Here is an 18734-nt window from a genome sequence, read left to right on the forward strand (position 1 = left end):
GGTAAATAATCTGTCAGAGTTGGCAACAGAAAAACAGTCTATCAAACAGCAAACAACACAAAATCCTAATGCAAAAGTCAAGAAGTCAAAGAAATCACTACGTCCTCTGGAGGATAGAGGATAGTGTGAATGTGCACTGCAGCTGTTATAGAATTGGAGTATGGAGTATGCTGAATTGCAGCATGACCACCTCAATTATCTGCCTATTTCTGAATTAGCTTCCCCACCTGTCTGTTAGTCTGAGCCTGAGGTTAGACCCACATTGCCTTGGAGCTGCCTGCAGAAAGCCTGCTAAACCCTGGAGGTGAACTTTTGTCCTCTGTCAGCCACTATGTCTTCTGGAGGGCCTAGACCCTGAAAAAATTTTAATTGTAAAAGCAATAGGCTTTGGAAAACTGATTGATGACAACTGAGGGGTTGTATCCCCTGGAGTTGTCAGATAGATGTGAGCATGTTCATTGTGGAACTGTTAAGGGCTGGAATTGTCCAGCTGGGAGTTCTCTGGTGACATGACAGGGTGACAGCGGTATGGAATTCACACCTCTCTGTCTTTTCTTGATGTAGACGTTGGTGGTGCTGTAGGTTGGAGAGGCCTGTCCTTGAATGCTGATTGTGATGTCTCATGTTCTGGGAATAAATGAAGATATAATCTATGTAAGCAATGACATGTTTCAGAAGATCATAAGAAGATATTGTTAATGATAGATTGGACCATTGTTGGCATGTTACCCAGTCCATATGATGCTCATACTGCCTCAGTGGTACTAAAAACAGTTTTTCACTCATTAATCTTTCCAATGAGGATGAGGTTGTAGGGTCTTATTAAATCCAGCTTTGTGAAAATGTGTGCCTCACAGAGATTTCTGAAGCTGAAGGGATTAGTGTCAGTGGATATGGATGCTTAACGGTTATGCCATTTAGGTCTAGATGATCTATGAATGGCCAGAGCCTGCCACCTTTGTTCTCAACAAAAAAGAATCCTGAGGTGGAGGGCCAGAAAAAACGGGATGCTAAGGCCTCCTCAATATAGGTGTCTGTGGCTAGAATTTTGTGAGAAAGGGAGTACACTTTTTTCTGTGAAGATGTGGCATTGGGCAGCTGTCAATGTTCCTCCAGGACCATGGTGCTACATAAAACAACACACATCTACATAGAACAACACAGGGCTAAAGACTGAAAGCAAGTTGTCCTAGCTGCATAAAGTGCAAAGTGTGCAAAATGAAAGACAGTGCAGACAGACAAAACAAAACACTACAGGAGAAAAACACACAATATAGTGCCAACCAGTGTGCATTTTCTACATTGTACAAAACTTTGTGCAACTCAGCTTCTCAATCAGGTGCTGAGGGGTACTGTGTTTAATGCTGAGCTGAAGTGAAGGGAATGGAGGGTCATGGAAGTGGCATTGACCGTAGAGTGTTCTGGACGATAAGCACTGCAGGGGGTCTAGTGAAGTTTGTAGTTGAGTCTTGATATGCCTCATGATGACAATATTAAAGCACTTCATCACAATGAGTGTGAATGAAACTGGACTATAATCATTGAGGCAGGACACTGTAAACTTCTTTGGCTCTCTGATGGCTCTGTTTGTCCCTTGCTGTTTTTAAGCCTCTAGACTTCAGCATCACATGGACCTTTGTTATCATTCATGGCTTCTGATTGGAGCATGTGGTGATGGTCTTGGAGACAGTCACGTCCTCAATACCGCTCCAAGTTGATGGAATCAGCCTCACTGAAGATGTTCCAGTCACTGCACTGAAAACAGTCCTGAAGAGTAGAGGTGGCTCCTGTTGGCCAGGTTTTCACCTGCTTCAGAGCTGATTTAGAGCATCTGACGAGTGGTCTATATGCTGGAATTAGCATAACAGAGATGTGGTCTGAGTAGCTGAGGTGGGGGCAAAGAGCACCGATTTAAGATTTGCATGATTGAACTCTCCGGCATATCAGTCAGTCGAGGTGAGCATTCTTCAGATCGCCAATAGCTCTATAGAGCTCACATAGAGCCTCTTTAGTATAAGCGCTTGGGGGAATGTACACTACGACAGTGAAAGCTGTGGCAAATTCATGGGGTACATAAAATGGCCTGCATCTAGATCGCACAGAGCTGCATTTCTGTGGCCCGAAACAAGGTGAGCCTGTCTGGCTGAATGGCACCATCTGGAGCTGTTGCTGAGCCACATATTTGTAAAAACAAAGATGCAGCTATACTCTTTCCATGCAGCTCAAGTCGGATGTAGTCCAATTTATTGTCCAGGGAGAAAAGGTTTGTAAGTAGGAAAGACAAGAAAGCCAGCCAGCTAGGGTTTGTTTTTAGCCAAGCATGGACCGCTTGCCACGCTTCCATTTCCTTGTTCACCTCTTTTGGCGCCCCCACTTCTGTTCATCGGCATTAGGTTGCATAGTTTCTCCAGAACATCATCATGCATATTGGTTCTTCCATGATCATTGTACTGAAATTATGTCTGGCAGTTGTACACATGTTGGCATGTGATAGCCTATTGGTTAAGGTGTTGGGCTACCACTCGGAATGTTGTGAGTTTGATCCCAGGTCCACCAAGTTGCTACTGTTGGGTCCCTGAGCAAGGCGCTTATCCCTCAACTGCTCAGTTGTACAAAAATGATATAGTGTAAGTTGCTCTGGCTAAGGGATTTGGATAAAGCCAAATGCTGTTAATGTAAATGTACACATGAACACCACTGTCTCTGGTGTCCATGTACTTAGAAAAGTTGAGCTAAGAACATGAAGAGCACCGACCCGGAGTGGCCTCTGCGTGCTACTGCGCTGCCGTGCCGCCATCTTGGATCATCAGCTTGGTGAACAAGAGCATTATTGGAGCTCAGGAATGACTGTTGGATTTTGTGAAGATACTGTTTTCTGTAACTGAGTAAATGAGCTACTCATATGCGGATGTTTAATTATAGACAGCAGCTTAAAATACAAATCATGAGACAGGTCGTTAACAATCAGCAGCTGAGTTGGCAACAGACAAGCAATCCAACCATGGCTTCCACTGGCAGTTGGTAGGATGCATATCCACAGCTGTTGTATATAATATTTTTCCTTAATACTATTAATATGAAATCATGGATCTAAAATGTTTTATTTGTGTGGTGTAACTGAGCAAATAAAACCTATATAAAATAACTATGGAGCTCATCCTGGGGTTGGGGCAGGAATGAGGAGCCTATAGCAGGCTTGGCAAAACTCAAGGGAATTTCACTTTTCATTGTTTTTATTTACAGTATGTGTGCACACCCAATCTTTTCCCTCAACACACACACACACACACACACACACACACACACACACACACACACACACACACACACACACACACACACACACACACACACTTTGAAGTTCTCCCTCACATTGCTTGTCTTTCCCCATTTTATCCTTATTCACTTTAGCTCACTGCTACACAAAACACACACTGGAGTAATTCTGCCCAGGTGCAGATCCTTAGCCACAACCTGCAGATGCAAATCTCATAGTCAACATCCCTGACCTGCCATTGAATCTCTTAACTAAATAAGATCCCTTTTCTGAGCATTGTTGTAGACAAACTTATGAAACTGTTCATTATAAATTTGTGCAGTTTCACAAAGGGTGAACTACATAGACATGGCTTTGTCAGTCAGGATCTCTTGTGTGATCCCATTTCAGGAAATATCCTGTAAGAGTGGCTCCACAACACTGCATACTGAGATGTTGTGGAGAGACACTAGTCTGATAAAACAAACCTAAAGCCAAATACTATCATGCAAAACCTTCTAATGGTTTGATTAGGTCCATACCGATTCTTTCAAATTATTGGTAATAGACAGAAATGACTGACATTCCGCACTTGCCCCAAACCACCTGCAAACATTAATGCAGATGCCTGGATAATGAAAATAGATTGTTTTACAGTGAGCTACCTGGAATAACTTCTCTAGAACCAAGAACTGAGTTGTTTCTTTTGTCAAAGTGTTTACACAGCTGGGCTTGATTGTTAAGATTTGGCAGCTTGGTGTATGGGGGATTTGAACTCACAACCTTCCCATTGGTAGTCCAACACCTTAAACACTAGGCCACCACACCCCCTATCTATAACCTCTTTTTAATAATTAGATTAGACATCTATTTTATAAAGTTTAATGAGACAAATCTCTCAGGTGTCCGCTCTTAAGGAAACCCACAAAATGAAATTTCACTGAAGAGCAGGGGAACGGGCCCCAGAGAACCCAGAAGGGTTCTTGGATGTTTATTAAGGTATTGAATCAAGAGTTGTTGGATTCAGGCAGCCATAATTCATGTACTGTATGTGTGGCATTTACACTCTTGAACATTTACCGGTGCAAAATATGTCCAAGCTTGATTGGGGTGGCTTGTCTTGAGTTGGGAATCTATGAAACAAATTGCAACAGCATCACAAAGTCAACTACATCTTTGAGGCAATTCTCATCTTCTACCAAACACCTTTGAGACGTGTCTCAGAGCTGTTGGGGAAATGCCAATGGGCAGCTGAGCTTCCTGAATTCAGTGAGTGGAATCACTGACAGTGTTGTTCGGGGGTGCCAACCCCTTTCTATTTGCCACTGAGCTTGGAAAAAGGCCAGGAAGCACCTTTCCTGCTCCAGACACAGGAATAGTGGATCTTATATAGTGGTGAGAATTCCATCATGGCATATCTTCCTAAAATCCACAATTTTGACACTAGTTTAGCACTTGCCTCAGTTTTGTTAGGAATGAGAAGATGGAAAGCAGCCTTGGGAAATCCTCAAGGAAATCTTTCTTTTAATGTTTTCTATTCATTTTGCTTTTCAACAATTTTTTTTTATATTTTTGCACTCAAATACATGTGGCTTTGTGCCGTTAAGCCTGCTCTCTCATCACACTCATTTATTCTTTCTCCACCTGACTGAAACACAAAACATATGTTATAGTGATGCTGTACAGGTTCAGATCATTACCTCTCATTTTCCCAAGCTCCACCCTCCATTCACAAACCAGTGCTTGAGCATGCAATTAAATATTTGCACTGAAGGATTTTTTTCATAAAAAAAGTAAGTGTCTGATTATATATATATTTATAATGTATCTGACCTATTCTGTATTCTGTATATTTTAAACTGTATATTTTAAACAGCAAAGTTTTAACCAATTGGGAGGCATTGGTGTGATGTCATCAGGGTCTGGGTATGGTTCTAATTATGCCCAGTTTTCATCAACCCACACCTCCCAGCATGGGGTGATGCTTCGGCAGAAATCCATTGGTGAGGCAAAATTTGGTTGTCCAACTTACAATTTCTGTTAGGTTAATTTTCTTTTATATATCCTTCATATTTCTCTTCATAATTTAGGAGTCACTGAGGAGGAAAGGGGACATCTTCACCCTCCCACTATGAAATTATCTCGTAGTTTATCAGTACCAGGGCCAGATGATATCCCACCTCCTCCTGAAACCTCTGCACCAGAACCTCCAGTTCCAATTCACAGGAGGCCAGAGTTAATACACAACAACCCCGCTCATCACATCCAGATGCAAATAAGAGCTCCATCCAGTCGTAGGGTGAGCAACATAAATTTACACAATGTAACATATTGTATTCTTTCTTATATATTATCATATATATTATATATGTTTTTTAAAGGTGGATGCTGACCATATTAGGAGGGGAGGAGCTAAAATGGGTGGTTTAAGGCGTGGTTCAAGCAGTGCTGCACCTACATGTGACATGCCTGTGGCAATTGCCAAGACAACTGGTCGCCGTGGTGGTAAGGGGCCATTGCTAAAGCAACGCAAGGTGGAGGAAGGAGTTGGGAGATCAGAGAAAAACTCAATTCCAATTCCAACTATAATTATCAAGGCACCATCCACAAGCAGCTCAGGACATAGCAGCCAGAACAGCAGTGTAGAAGCAGAGCCATCTCCACAACATGAGGATAAAGAGGAGGAACATCACAACACAGTATCAATCCCAGAGCCACCTACAGCCCTGCCTCCAGTTCCACCTACACCCTTTCCTCCAGATGTAAGTGGAACAGCTCAACGTGAAAGAGAACGTTTCCGTGATTCCCGCCGCAAAAGCACTTCCTTTTTCTACTCATCCGAAGATGATGTCCTAGTTGAGCCTGGCTCTGCCCAGTTGGCTCAGAATGAGCCTGCTCCCAGGCTCCGCCCCTCCAAATCAATTGATGAGGGCTTGTTCACAAGTGATGCTGCTAGTATGCCACCTGCCTTTGGACTTCCACAATATGCTTCTCAGCACAACACTACCTTTATTCACCCATTAACTGGGAAAGTTCTTGATCCATCGAGTCCACTTAGCCTGGCATTAGCCGCTCGGGAGCGAGCTCTTAAGGATGACCGCCGATCCCGTAAGGATGAGAGGCATTTTGGACGCCAGTTTTCTACTGCTGCTGCTTTCCCAATCCCTCATTCCTCTACCCACAATTCACAACACCAGTCCTCTTCCTACATGAACCAAGCACAGGCTAACATCTACCCTAGTGGAAGCAGCCCTACATCAACAAGTCACTCTCCATTGAGTCGACCACAGAGTCCCAGGATGTTGCGATTGTCTAGTAGTGGCATATTGAGTGTGGAAAGGGATGGAAGAGATGTTCAGAAGGTGCAGTTCCCTACCGAAAAAATAAATCAATATCAGACCTTTCACCATGAGAAGGATGGGTATGGAGAAATGTCTCAACAGCCCCCTCAGCATAGACCCCCATTATTACGCATGGATACTGAATTGAGTGCTAATGCTACTCACTATAGTAATCCTGCATTAGAAACCAACAAGAAGGCAGACACACAGAGAGAAAGGGATGAAAATAAGGAGGAAGGTCCAAACAATGAAATAGGAGGTGGGGTAATGGTTTTGCCTCCTCCAGCCCCCTCAGTGGACATAGCTGATGAGTTTCTCTTTGCAGAACCACTACCACCACCTTTACAATTTGCTAATGGGGTGGACAGGGCAGTTCAAGGAGCAACAGTGTACAACCATCATCAACAGGAACATCCTCATCAAGAACAACAACATGATGTGCAAAGATTCCTGCAGCATGATCAGCAGCTCCTGAACAGCCCTCTAGATCCACCAGAGTCAACAGAAACCTCTCAGAATCTACCTGATATTCATCTCTCAACCTTTCATCCTTCTGCCATTGTTCATCCATTTCTCTTTCCCCCTTCTCCTCTCATTCCACCACCCCAGCTCTGTCCTAAAATACCTCCTTCCAATCCACCCAAACCCATGCAAATGCCACAAATTCACCCCCAGCCCCCACTCACTTCCCCTCAAGCTGTCGACTCTGCTGCATCCAGTTTGACATCATATGATAGTGAAGTGGCTAATTTAACCCAATCTGCTCTTTCTCCTTCACTTCCATCTCCCCAGATCTTCCCTCTAACTTCCACTTCTTCTGCCCCACTCACTTCCTCAGACCCTGCATCATTGCACAGGCCCTTCCCACTTTTTTACCCAGCACAAGATCATGGTAGTTCTACTCTTACCTATCCCACCATGACAACTGCTGCTGCAACAGTGACTGCCGCTGTAGTAAATGTCACCATGACAACTCCTTCATCAAGTCAACTGGTTTTTGAAGGTGAACAAATCCAGTCAAAATCAAAGGGGTTTGAATGGCCTGAAGCAGTTGTGGATTCTGGAATTGAGGAACCAGACAGTCACAGCAGCAGTGACCATCACACAGACAGTGTTAGTGGAGAAAAGAGGCAAGAAGAAAGAAGTGTGAGCACAGAAAGTGGTGGAATAAAGGAAGGCAGAAGAGTGTCCCTGGATTCTTGTCTGTCTAACATAAACCAACAGTTTGAAATGCACAATGACACACATGCAAAAACTTACAAACACAAAGGCAAACCTCCACCACCAACACATATGAAACCACACTTACATAACACTGCTAAATTACATACAAATATGGATGTAGGCCGAACAGTACCATCACTACGTCGACAGACAAGTGCTGCCCCAGGATTCTATCAGCTGGATGAAAGGATGGAGGCAAAAGGAGAAGTGAAGGGAACATCTTTTATGGACAGACGTCTGAACTCTCCTCTTTCGAATGTAAAGGCCAGTATTATCAGTGAACTTAGCAACAAACTGCAGCAGCTCGGGGGATGGCAAGGTCAAGGGTCACATCAAATGCAAAGGTCAGAGGCCTTCCACTACAGACAGTTTTGAAGTAGTCAGCTAAATCATAAATGGAGATCATCTTGGATTTGTATCCATCTAAAGGTTATCTGAGATTATCTGATTTTTCTTTTCTATAGGTTTTCAGAAGACCTGTCTTCATTAATTCCTGCAAGCCATGCACAACTACTTTCCTCCTCTCAACCACTTCAGAGATCTCTGTCCCCTTCTTTGGCTCCTGTCCCCTTAACTCCTATTAACTCCAAGCCTTTAGGTTCAACTATTATCCCTAACCCATTAGCACCATCGATTACTGCTAATCCCTTAACCCAGGCTATTTCTCCTAATCTCTTAGCCCATACATTGCCTCCTAATCCTTTAACCCCAACTCCATTAACCTCAACACTTTCCTCTAGCAGCTTAACCACAAATATTGTACCTAACTCCAAGGTGCCTAGTCTCACCACAAATCCTGTACCTTCTTCACCTTTGACCCCTGCATTAACCCCTACCTTGACCCCTCAGGCTCCTCCTTATTCTAACTGGAGCCCATCCCACTCTCCTCTGTCTTTCTCACACTGTCCTCTTTCTCCTCCCTGTCTGCCTCATGCCCCTCTTTCTCCTTTGTCACTTGCACACCCTCCATTGTCCCCTCCGTCATACAGCCACCCTCCCATTTCTCCTATATCCCTTTCACATGCCCCGCTTTCTCCTTCCTCCGTGTCCTACTCCCCATACCCAAGTTCGCCAAAGCATCGTGCTAAATATCGTACTAAAGGTCTGGATTTGTTTTCTGCTTCAGATTCAAGGCATTCAGAGTTTCATATCCAGCGGCGCCGTGCTCCAAGTCCTCTTATTTCCTGTTCAGAACGACCGCAACCTGGGCCTCCACGTCCTTCCTCTCTTCCTCTCTTTCCTTCTCCTTCCCTTTATGGATCTCCCTTTGATCTGCAGGCCCCCCTCACACCGCCATCATCTGCCCATCCTCTGGCTGAACATTTCTTCCCTCCAACTCCCCCACTAATGCCCCCTTCCTCTCCAACACCTACTTCAAACACTTTGCTAGCATCACACTCTCTCTCCCCTACACACTTCCTATCAGGTGGCTCTTCCCCTTCCAGTGTGAGTTACTTGTTGCCTCTAACCCTTCCTCCACCCAATCGGCCTTTTGCATCCAAACCCCTCCCATACTGGACCAAATATGATGTTGCTGATTGGCTGACCTACCTAAACCTGGCGGAGCATCGAGAGCGCTTCCTAGACAATGAGATAGATGGTTCACACCTGCCATCACTTACAAAGGAGGACTTCCTTGATCTTGGAGTTAGCCGTGTCGGACATCGTATGAACATTGAGCGAGCGCTGAAGAGAATGACTGACAGGTAAGTAAAAATAATAAATAATATAAAATTATATTTTGCTATAGGTTCAGATAAAGTTATTATTATGCTGCTTCTGGAACATGTAGACACTCGTCACTGGATAGCCTAAAGACTGAAATCTACAAGTCAATTGCTAACCTCCAATTGCACAGTTGAGATAAAATGAGATAAAAATGTAAGACATTTGGATAAGGGTGTTTACCAAAATGCTGTAAATGTAAAAATAAGCCTATTGTACTGTGTTGAACTAATTAATGTAAAAAGATTGCAAGCTAGAAATATTAAAGCAAAACAGACTGGATTCCATGAAAATATCAAGAGAACAAAATGCAGCTTCTTGATAGAATATAAATAACCTGATAAAACATTTCTAAGGCATTTAGAGTAAACAGTAGATAAAGAGTGTGAGGATGGCTAGCCTGAGTGCACAGAGCAGTAAAGGACACACTTGCTGATACTGTTCTGCATGCTCTGCATAGTCATACTCAATCTGAAAAAAATCTATGCATCTCTGGTAATATCAGTGATGCAAATTCTTTGCACTCTTTCTTTCAGATTGTCATCTCCATTTTCTGTCTCCACTGTTTCCTCAGAGGGACCGAATGAACGACTGCGAGAAGAAGGAACTCAGAGCTGAAGGCTTTATATTGTAGAGAAAACAGGGCTCTCAAACGTGTCACTTATTTCTGCAGATAAGCATAAATATTTACACACAAAAACAGCAAAAATCAATTTAATATAAAAATGTCTTAAAATCTGTGCTAAGCTGCTTCAGTGTTTCATCGATCCACCTGGAAGAGTCAACATCTGAAAGCACCCTCAGCCTTGATAGAGGATATGCATTTACATAAAAATGCAAGTCTGCTTTCTGGTTCTTAAAATGGTTTAATATAATTTAGTCACAGTGATGGCAGTATTTCTTGCTATGGTGATGTAAAGTTTGTAGAAATACATTGAAATGATCGTTATTGTTGTAAACCTGTACAGTATACAGGTAAAATTCATGTCATATTCATCATTACTTGTGTTCTGATGATATGATGATGGTGATGATAGTTTTACAAAAGTTATTTTTACCTACATGATAATGATTATAATAAATGGTTATACGAATAAGCATTTAATGGTTAAGTACTTAAAGATTTCTCACACTGTAAAGATAACTGGTCTTCCAGATCACAGAATGCCATAAATGTTTCCTTTGGGTATCAGTTCTTCTCATCAGATCTCTGTACAACATGCACACATGTGTAACATGTGTATAAAGTGTGTGACAGGTTACTGCAAAGATTATAAGATCGTTTAATGTTATTATAAAACATCTTTTAGGAAACAGTAAAAATCTATGGAACTATTAAGCACTTATGATGTGTGACAAATATTTATGCAGAGCTTTATAGACTTATCAGGTATTTCTGTTGCTGTGTAAGGATGAAGTTTATGATTGTGACTATCAGAGAATAATGATTAAGATATTTGAATAAATGAGAATTATACTCCATTTATCTGTGTTCTTTTGGTCCAGTATCAGCATCAACTTCCCAAATTCCAAACAATCAGTTCAGAATGGCCACAGAATGGGAGCTGGTAACTGCTGTTACAGAGGGTTGGGACATAAAGAAAAAAAAAAATCAAAGCACCTTCTCATAACCACATGGATAACAATGTGAATTATAACATGACTTTACATGTTTCCTGTGTGGAACTTTTTGTCATGTATTTTTATTTTTGACTTGATGTAACTGTGATTCAATTATTTGGACACGAAAGGCACACGATTATTTTTTCACAAAAATATACGGTAGGATGCGATAAAGCTGTTCAAATAAATGTGTAAAATAAAGCGGTAAATTATGTAACAGAACATTTCCTACAAATGCATTCAGATACGTTTGCACGTACGTTTGATCATTGTTACTTTAACTTATAGCTACGTTGCATATACCCTATTGTAAATCAGTTGTGAGAGGAGGTCAACTACTGTAGGTGACGTCTTTTACACGTGAATTTATAGTCCATCATGACTATAATTGGTTAAGGTGTCATGACATCTCCATTAGAATTTAAGAGGTTGTGAATAGACATCCACTGACGTAGTGCTTTACACGTATATTGTCAAGAATCATTGTAAAAAAAAAAGCAGGAACTCTATGAAATACATGTTTATTTGTAAAGCTTGTTTAATGACAAATAAATTTCACATAGTTGACAATTGGTTGACAATTCACATTGTCTCAAACCAGCTTAACAGAGGTATAGAAACTGAAGAGAAAAAAAGATAAAAATTAATTTATAAATATTAATTTCAAATTTAAAATACTATATATTCCTAACATATAGCCCTAATGGGCAAGCTGGAGGCAAGGGTGGCAGGGAAAAACTCCCTGAGATGATATGAGGAAGAAACCTTGAGAGGAACCAGACTCAGAAGTGAACCTCATCCTCATCTGGGTGACACTGGACAGGAAGTAATGTAAATGTAAATGTAATTTCAACAGTTTATTATATTGCAACCGAGAGCTCCTGAGAAAATAATGGGCAAACTCTGAGTTCACCACAGACCCAACACTGATTCCTTCCTGCCAAAATCTTCAGATGATCACTGATAAAGACCAGACCATACAGCTGACTGACACAACATTGGTTCAAAAAAGGCATGACATTCTCTGTGTGGCTCCATCCACAACAATCCCATGAGTCACTGGCTGACCATGTAGATCAATAAAAGACGATCAGACTAGGAACTCGGAACACTGGGAGCTCAGGAGTGAAGTATGTAGATCGACTGTGTGTGTGTGTGTGTGTGTGTGTGTGTGTGTGTGTGTGTGTGTGAGAGAGAGAGAGAGAGAGAGAGAGAGAGAGAGAGAGAGAGAGAGAGAGAGAATTATTAGGTATGATTGTGATCAGGTGAAGGACAGTGTACATTAAGTGCAGACAGGGACTCCATCATGACTAGCTATGACATCATAACCTAAAGGCTGGAGCCAGAAGGTGACAGACATGAGGGCTTCCTGGGAGATTCCCACCACTCCACAGTCTGCAAAAGACAAGCTATTCATAAAAATCTAGACTAAACAAATGTGTTTTTATCCTGAACTTAAACACTGAGACTGTGTCTGAGTCCCAAACACAGGAAGACTGTGGGGCTCTGTGAGAAAAAACTCTGCCTCCTGCTGGAGCCTTTTGTACTTGAAGTACAAAAGTACTACCAAATAGCCTGCACATTTTGATCGAAGTAGGTCTGACGGATCATAAAAAACAAAAGATCTCTCAGGTACTGAGACACTTAGTGCTTCATAGGTCAGTAATAGTACTTTATAATCAATACGAAACTTGGCTGAGAGCCGATGCAATGAGGATAAGATAGAGGTGATGTGTTCATATCTTTTGATTCTACAGTAGTTAGGACTCCTGCTGCTGTGTTCTGGACTAACTGGAGCTTGTTTCTGCTCCTACTGGAACATCCAGAGAGTAAAGTATTACAATAATCCAACCTAGAGGTAACAAACACATGACCTATTGTTTCTGTGACATCCTATTTCTTATTGTGCTGCAGCGAAAGCATCTTCCATACAGTGTAGAGTGCCAAATCTACACAGTGAGGATGCAAAGTATACTGTACTCTCCCTTTTCTCCACTAGGTGTGTGCTTGTGTGGCCTGGTATGCATGTGTGTTGGTATGTGTGTGTGCATTTGTGTTTAGGTGACCTCCCAGTCACTTCAGCAAGGTCAGATCTCATCAAGCACATGATAACATTACCTTAGTTTGTTTAGAGTCGTCACCATTTAGATCTATGAACCGACAGTGATCTGTCACATAAGACCTGATCCAGGAGAGAGCTGTCCCTTTAACACCAACAACATGTTCTAGCTTATCAAGTAAAATAACACGATCAATGGTATCAAAAGCTGCACTAAGATCCAGTAACACCAGTAAAGAGACACAACCCTGTTCAGAGGCCAGTAACAGGACATTTACCACTTTAACCAGCGCCGTCTCTGTGCTATAATGAGGCGTAAATCCTGACTGATACATTATTTCTGTTTTTGATCAGTATTCAGGCCATTTTAGTCTCCTTTAATTCACGATTTCTTCTTTAAATTTATCAACCTGCATACTGGCTATGTGCTAATGATGAATGTATTATGTTTAGAATGGGTTGGATATCTACTGGTAGTATCTGTTTAAAGAAACATGTGGGTCAGGGATCTGGTATGCAGGTTGATCATTTTGAAGAAGAAATCAAGTCAATTGAAGGAGACTAAAATGGCCTAAATACTGATCAAAAACAAATATTATCTACGGCATTATCTACGAATTTATTTGGTATTAAATGAATCTGAAGCATCTGAAATTTCTGCTACAAATAGATGATTTCTTTTTACCTGTGTTTTTATTCCTAGTTAATTTTGCTACAATATTAAATAAAAATGTAGGATTAGTCTGGACAAATACACTGATCTTTCATGTAATGTTACACTATCGCACATGCACACGAAGAAATCCCTGATGTCTCTTGCTCTAGCGACCGTGTACAGACCCCCGACCCCCAGGGCCCTACACAGTTTTCTTAGAGAATTCACAGATTTTCTCTCAGACCTATTAGTTAACTTTGACAAAGCATTAATTGTAGGAGACTTTAACATTCATGTTGACGACACAAACGACGCTTTAGGACTCACATTTATGGACTTACTAAACTCACTTGGGCTCAAACAAAACATCACTAGTGCAACTCATCGACGTAACCACACACTAGATTTAATAACATCACACAGAATAGAAGTCACTGATATAGATATCATACCTCAAAGTGATGACATCACAGACCATTACCTCATAATGTACACACTACCTGTAGAACAGACTAACTGTGTCTCACCACGTTATCGACTCGGTAGAACCATTATTCCGACCACCAAAGACAGATTCACAAATAACCTGCCTGATCTGTCTGGACTTCTTACTGTACCCTTAAACTCAAACGACCTAGATGCAATGACTAACAGCATAGACGCTATATTCACTAGCACATTAGACACTGTTGCCCCAGTCAGATTACAGAAGGTTAGAGATAAAACACTTGCACCATGGTATAATAGTCACACTCACACCCTCAAGAGGGAGACCCGTAACCTCGAACGGAAATGGAGAAAAACTAAATTAGAGGTGTTTAGAATTGCGTATAAGGACAGTATGTCCAGCTATAGACAGGCTCTAAAAGCTGCTAGGGCTCTGAGCACCTGAGCAAACTCATAGAAAATAACCAGAACAATCCCAGGTTTTTATTTAGCACAGTGGCTAGTCTAACAAAAACACAGAAATCTGAACACACTATTCCATCACATTTCAGTAGTGAGGACTTTATGAGATTCTTCACTGATAAAATCGAAAGTATCAGGAATAAAATAGGTGACGCCCAACATATGAGAGCAACCAGTGACACAATCTCACCTAAGGCTTTACACAGCTTTACAAGTACAGGACAGGAAGAGTTAGATAAACTTATTACTACAGCTAAATCAACAACATGTTCACTAGACCCCATCCCAACTAAACTACTGAAAGAAGTGTTACATAAAGCTGGTGAGCCTCTTCTTAATATCATTAACTCCTCGTTATCTTTAGGTTACGTCCCGAAGTCTTTTAAGTTGGCAGTTATTAGGCCACTCATCAAAAAACCTAACTTAGACCCTAATGAACTATCAAATTACAGACCTATCTCACACCTTCTGTTTATGTCTAAAATACTTGAAAAGGTTGTGTCTGTTCAACTGAGCTCCTTCTTACAGGAGAACAACATCCTTGAAGAGTTTCAGTCAGGTTTCAGGCCCCATCATAGCACAGAAACTGCACTTGTTAAAGTTACAAACGACTTGTTCTTAGCTTCGGACCAAGACTGTATGTCACTATTAGTTCTACTTGACCTTAGTGCTGCATTCGACACAACATTCTTCTAGATCGCTTACAATCTTACACAGGTATTCATGGTCAGGCTTTAAGCTGGTTTAGATCCTACCTGTCTGACCAATACAGTGGACCGATTCCATTTTGTAGAATTAAATGGTGAATCCTCCAGTTTACTACCAGTTAATTATGGGGTCCCTCAAGGATCAGTTCTAGGACCTCTGCTTTTCTCTATATACATGCTTCCATTAGGGAACATTATTAGAAGACATGGGATTAGTTTCCATTGTTATGCTGATGACACACAGTTATATATCTCATCAAAACCAGATGAAATAGCCACAGTGTCCAAATTAACTCGGTGCCTTAGAGAGATAAAAGACTGGATGAGCTGCAACTTTCTATTGTTAAACTCCGATAAGACTGAAATACTACTCATAGGTCCAAAAACCAGTGCACATAAACTCTCACAACTTAACTCCCATTTAGAGGGATGTACTATTACAAGTAGCTCGACAGTGAAAGACCTCGGTGTTATACTAGACAGTAACTTGTCTTTTAAAAATCATATCGCCCATACTACCAAAACAGCCTTCTTCCACCTTAGAAACATTGCCAAGCTGAGAAACATCCTGTCTGTATCTGATGCTGAGAAGCTAGTTCCTGCCTTCATGACCTCTAGACTGGACTATTGTAATGCATTACTAGGTGGTTGTCCTGCATCTTTAATAAATAGGTTACAGTTAGTCCAAAATGCAGCTGCCAGAGTTCTCACTAGGACAAGAAAGTATGACCTTTAACCCCAATTTTATCATCTCTACACTGGCTACCTGTTAGGTATAGAATTGACTACAAACTGCTGCTACTTACGTACAAGGCTCTTAATGGTTTAGCTCCCATGTATCTAACTAGTCTTCTAACACGTTACAATCCTTCACGCTCTCTGAGATCACAAAACTCAGGGCTTCTGCTAGTTCCCAGAATATCTAAGTCTACTAAAGGTGGTAGAGCGTTTTCTTATTTAGCTCCCAAACTTTGGAATAGTCTTCCTGATAGTGTTCGGGGCTCAGACACACTTTCCCAGTTTAAATGTAGATTAAAAACTCATCTCTTCAGTCAGGCGTACACATAATACATCCCATAATATCATGCACCAGTACATCAGACCAGCACATTTTTATGAACGGCAGATATGTTAATCCCTTTCCACTGCTTTTCTCTTTGTACCCATCCCGAGGCATCCAGACACTGTACCAGCTCCCATCGTCCTCTGTGGGACGAAGCCTTTGGACATCCACTGAGCCGAGGCCGACTCTAAGAATCCTGAGACATCTCCAGTTAGACTCTGTGGTACTCAGGAGATCTGAAGTCCTTAAACCTCACACCAATACACCATTTGTTTGACTGTATATTACAATCACACCCCCAGTGTCACCCATATGAGGATGGGTTCCCCCTTGAGTCCGGTTCCTCTCAAGGTTTCTTCCTTTACCAATTTAAGGCAGTTTTTCCTTGCCACTGCTGCCTGAGTCACCTCAGACTTGCTCATAGGGGAATAAATACATACACACTGTGAACTATATACATCTAATAATAATCTAGAATTTTTATTCTGTTAATTCTTATTTCTTTTATTATTCGTTATTTCCTTTATCATTAATTATGTTTACCTTCTGCTCTGTGTTTATGTTCTGTAAAGCTGCTTTGAGACAATGTCTATTGTAAAAAGCGCTATACAAATAAACTTGAATTGAATTGAATATGTTAATCCCTTTCCACTGCTTCTCTCTTTGTACCCATCCCGAGGCATCCAGACATTGTACCAGCTCCCAACGTCCTCTGTGGGACGAAGCCTTTGGACGTCCACTGAGCCGAGGCCGACTCTAAGAATCCTGAGACATCTCCAGTTAGACTCTGTGGTACTCAGGAGATCAGAAGTCCTTGAACCTCACACCAATACAACATTTAACTGACTGTATATTACAATCACACCCCCAGTGTCACCCATATGAGGATGGGTTCCCCCTCGAGTCCGGTTCCTCTCAAGGTTTCTTCCTTTACCAATTTAAGGCAGTTTTTCCTTGCCACTGCTGCCTGAGTCATGTCAGACTTGCTCATAGGGGAATAAATACATACACACTGTGAAGTATTTATATCTAATAACAATCTAGAATTTTTATTCTGTTAATTCTTATTTCTTTTATTATTCGTTAATTCCTTTATCATTAATTATGTTTACCTTCTGCTCTGTGTTTATGTTCTGTAAAGCTGCTTTGTGACAATGTCTATTGTAAAAAGCGCTATACAAATAAACTTGTATTGAATTGAATTGAATCTAGCAGTAGTAAGAGATTTTTTGTAGCTATGACGGCTTTTCTTCCATGCTAATCGAGATACTGATAATTTAGTTTGACTCTATTTACTTTATAATTTCCTAGCTGATTGTTTTAAAGTTTGAGCTGTCATTGTACCAGGGTGTAAGTTTTTTCTGTCTAATTCCTTTCCTTTTAAGTGGACCTATTATATGATAATTATTGTTCCAATCATGAATAACTCTGCTACAAGATGGCGCCGGTGAGGCCGGCTGCCATCGCGACTGCTCTGGTTACACTTTGCCTTTTTTTGATTATTTTATATATTTATTTACATACACTAGTTTATTTAAACAAGATGGTCATCATTAGATACTGTATGAAAGAGCCACTCATATTTATTGCTGTACAATCCACTCACACTTCGCCACTTTTAAACCCAGACCCATGTTGGCCGAGCGAGATCCTGAGGAAGAACAAAGGAAGCGACCCGTACCGGCATCAGCGAGGGAAACGAGCCGGCGTCAGGAACAGGCTGAGGGCACACGCACATGGTGCTCCCTTACCTAGTAACCTGTTAGCCATTGTCCAGGCTCGATGACCTCAGGGCAAGGGCAAAGTTCTTCTGCTTCACTGAGACATGGCTGAACCTGAACAGCGGTGCCGAACCACTCCATCCAGCTGGCCGAGTTTTTCTCGGTTTACCGCATGTACAGAACACTGGAGTCAGGGAAGTCAAGGGGAGGTGTGGTGTGTGTGATGCTGAACAAACACTGGTGCAACAGCGAGACCGTTCCTCTTACACACTCCCGCACACCAAATCTGGAAGTACTGACCATCAAATGTCAGCCCTTCTATCTACCTCGGGAATTCAGCTCGGTCATAGTCAGTGCAGTTTATATTCCACCTCTAGCAGACACGGACACTGCAGTATGGGACTTACAAGAGACACTAATGCTACACCAAACACAGCATCGGGACACTGTG

General features: G+C 41.6%; 1 protein-coding gene across 4 annotated transcripts in view; it reads left to right on the forward strand.

Annotated features, from left to right (window-relative positions):
* LOC113647437 (SH3 and multiple ankyrin repeat domains protein 1) overlaps positions 1-11028 on the forward strand; it is a 63794-nt gene extending 52766 nt beyond the window's left edge. For 3 of the 4 annotated variants that reach the window (XM_027154161.2, XM_027154160.2, XM_027154163.2), the window contains 5 exons: positions 5133-5259; positions 5347-5555; positions 5638-8165; positions 8286-9527; positions 10083-11028. In XM_027154161.2, the coding sequence (XP_027009962.2) occupies positions 5133-5259; positions 5347-5555; positions 5638-8165; positions 8286-9527; positions 10083-10164 (4188 nt within the window). In that variant the 3' untranslated portion in view covers positions 10165-11028. The remainder of the gene's footprint in view (positions 1-5132; positions 5260-5346; positions 5556-5637; positions 8166-8285; positions 9528-10082) is intronic. The other variant, XM_027154164.2, reaches the window with a different exon arrangement.
* Positions 11029-18734: the final 7706 nt, after the last annotated feature.

The sequence above is a fragment of the Tachysurus fulvidraco genome, chromosome 3, assembly GCF_022655615.1.
Source record: "Tachysurus fulvidraco isolate hzauxx_2018 chromosome 3, HZAU_PFXX_2.0, whole genome shotgun sequence".
NCBI lineage: Eukaryota > Metazoa > Chordata > Actinopteri > Siluriformes > Bagridae > Tachysurus > Tachysurus fulvidraco.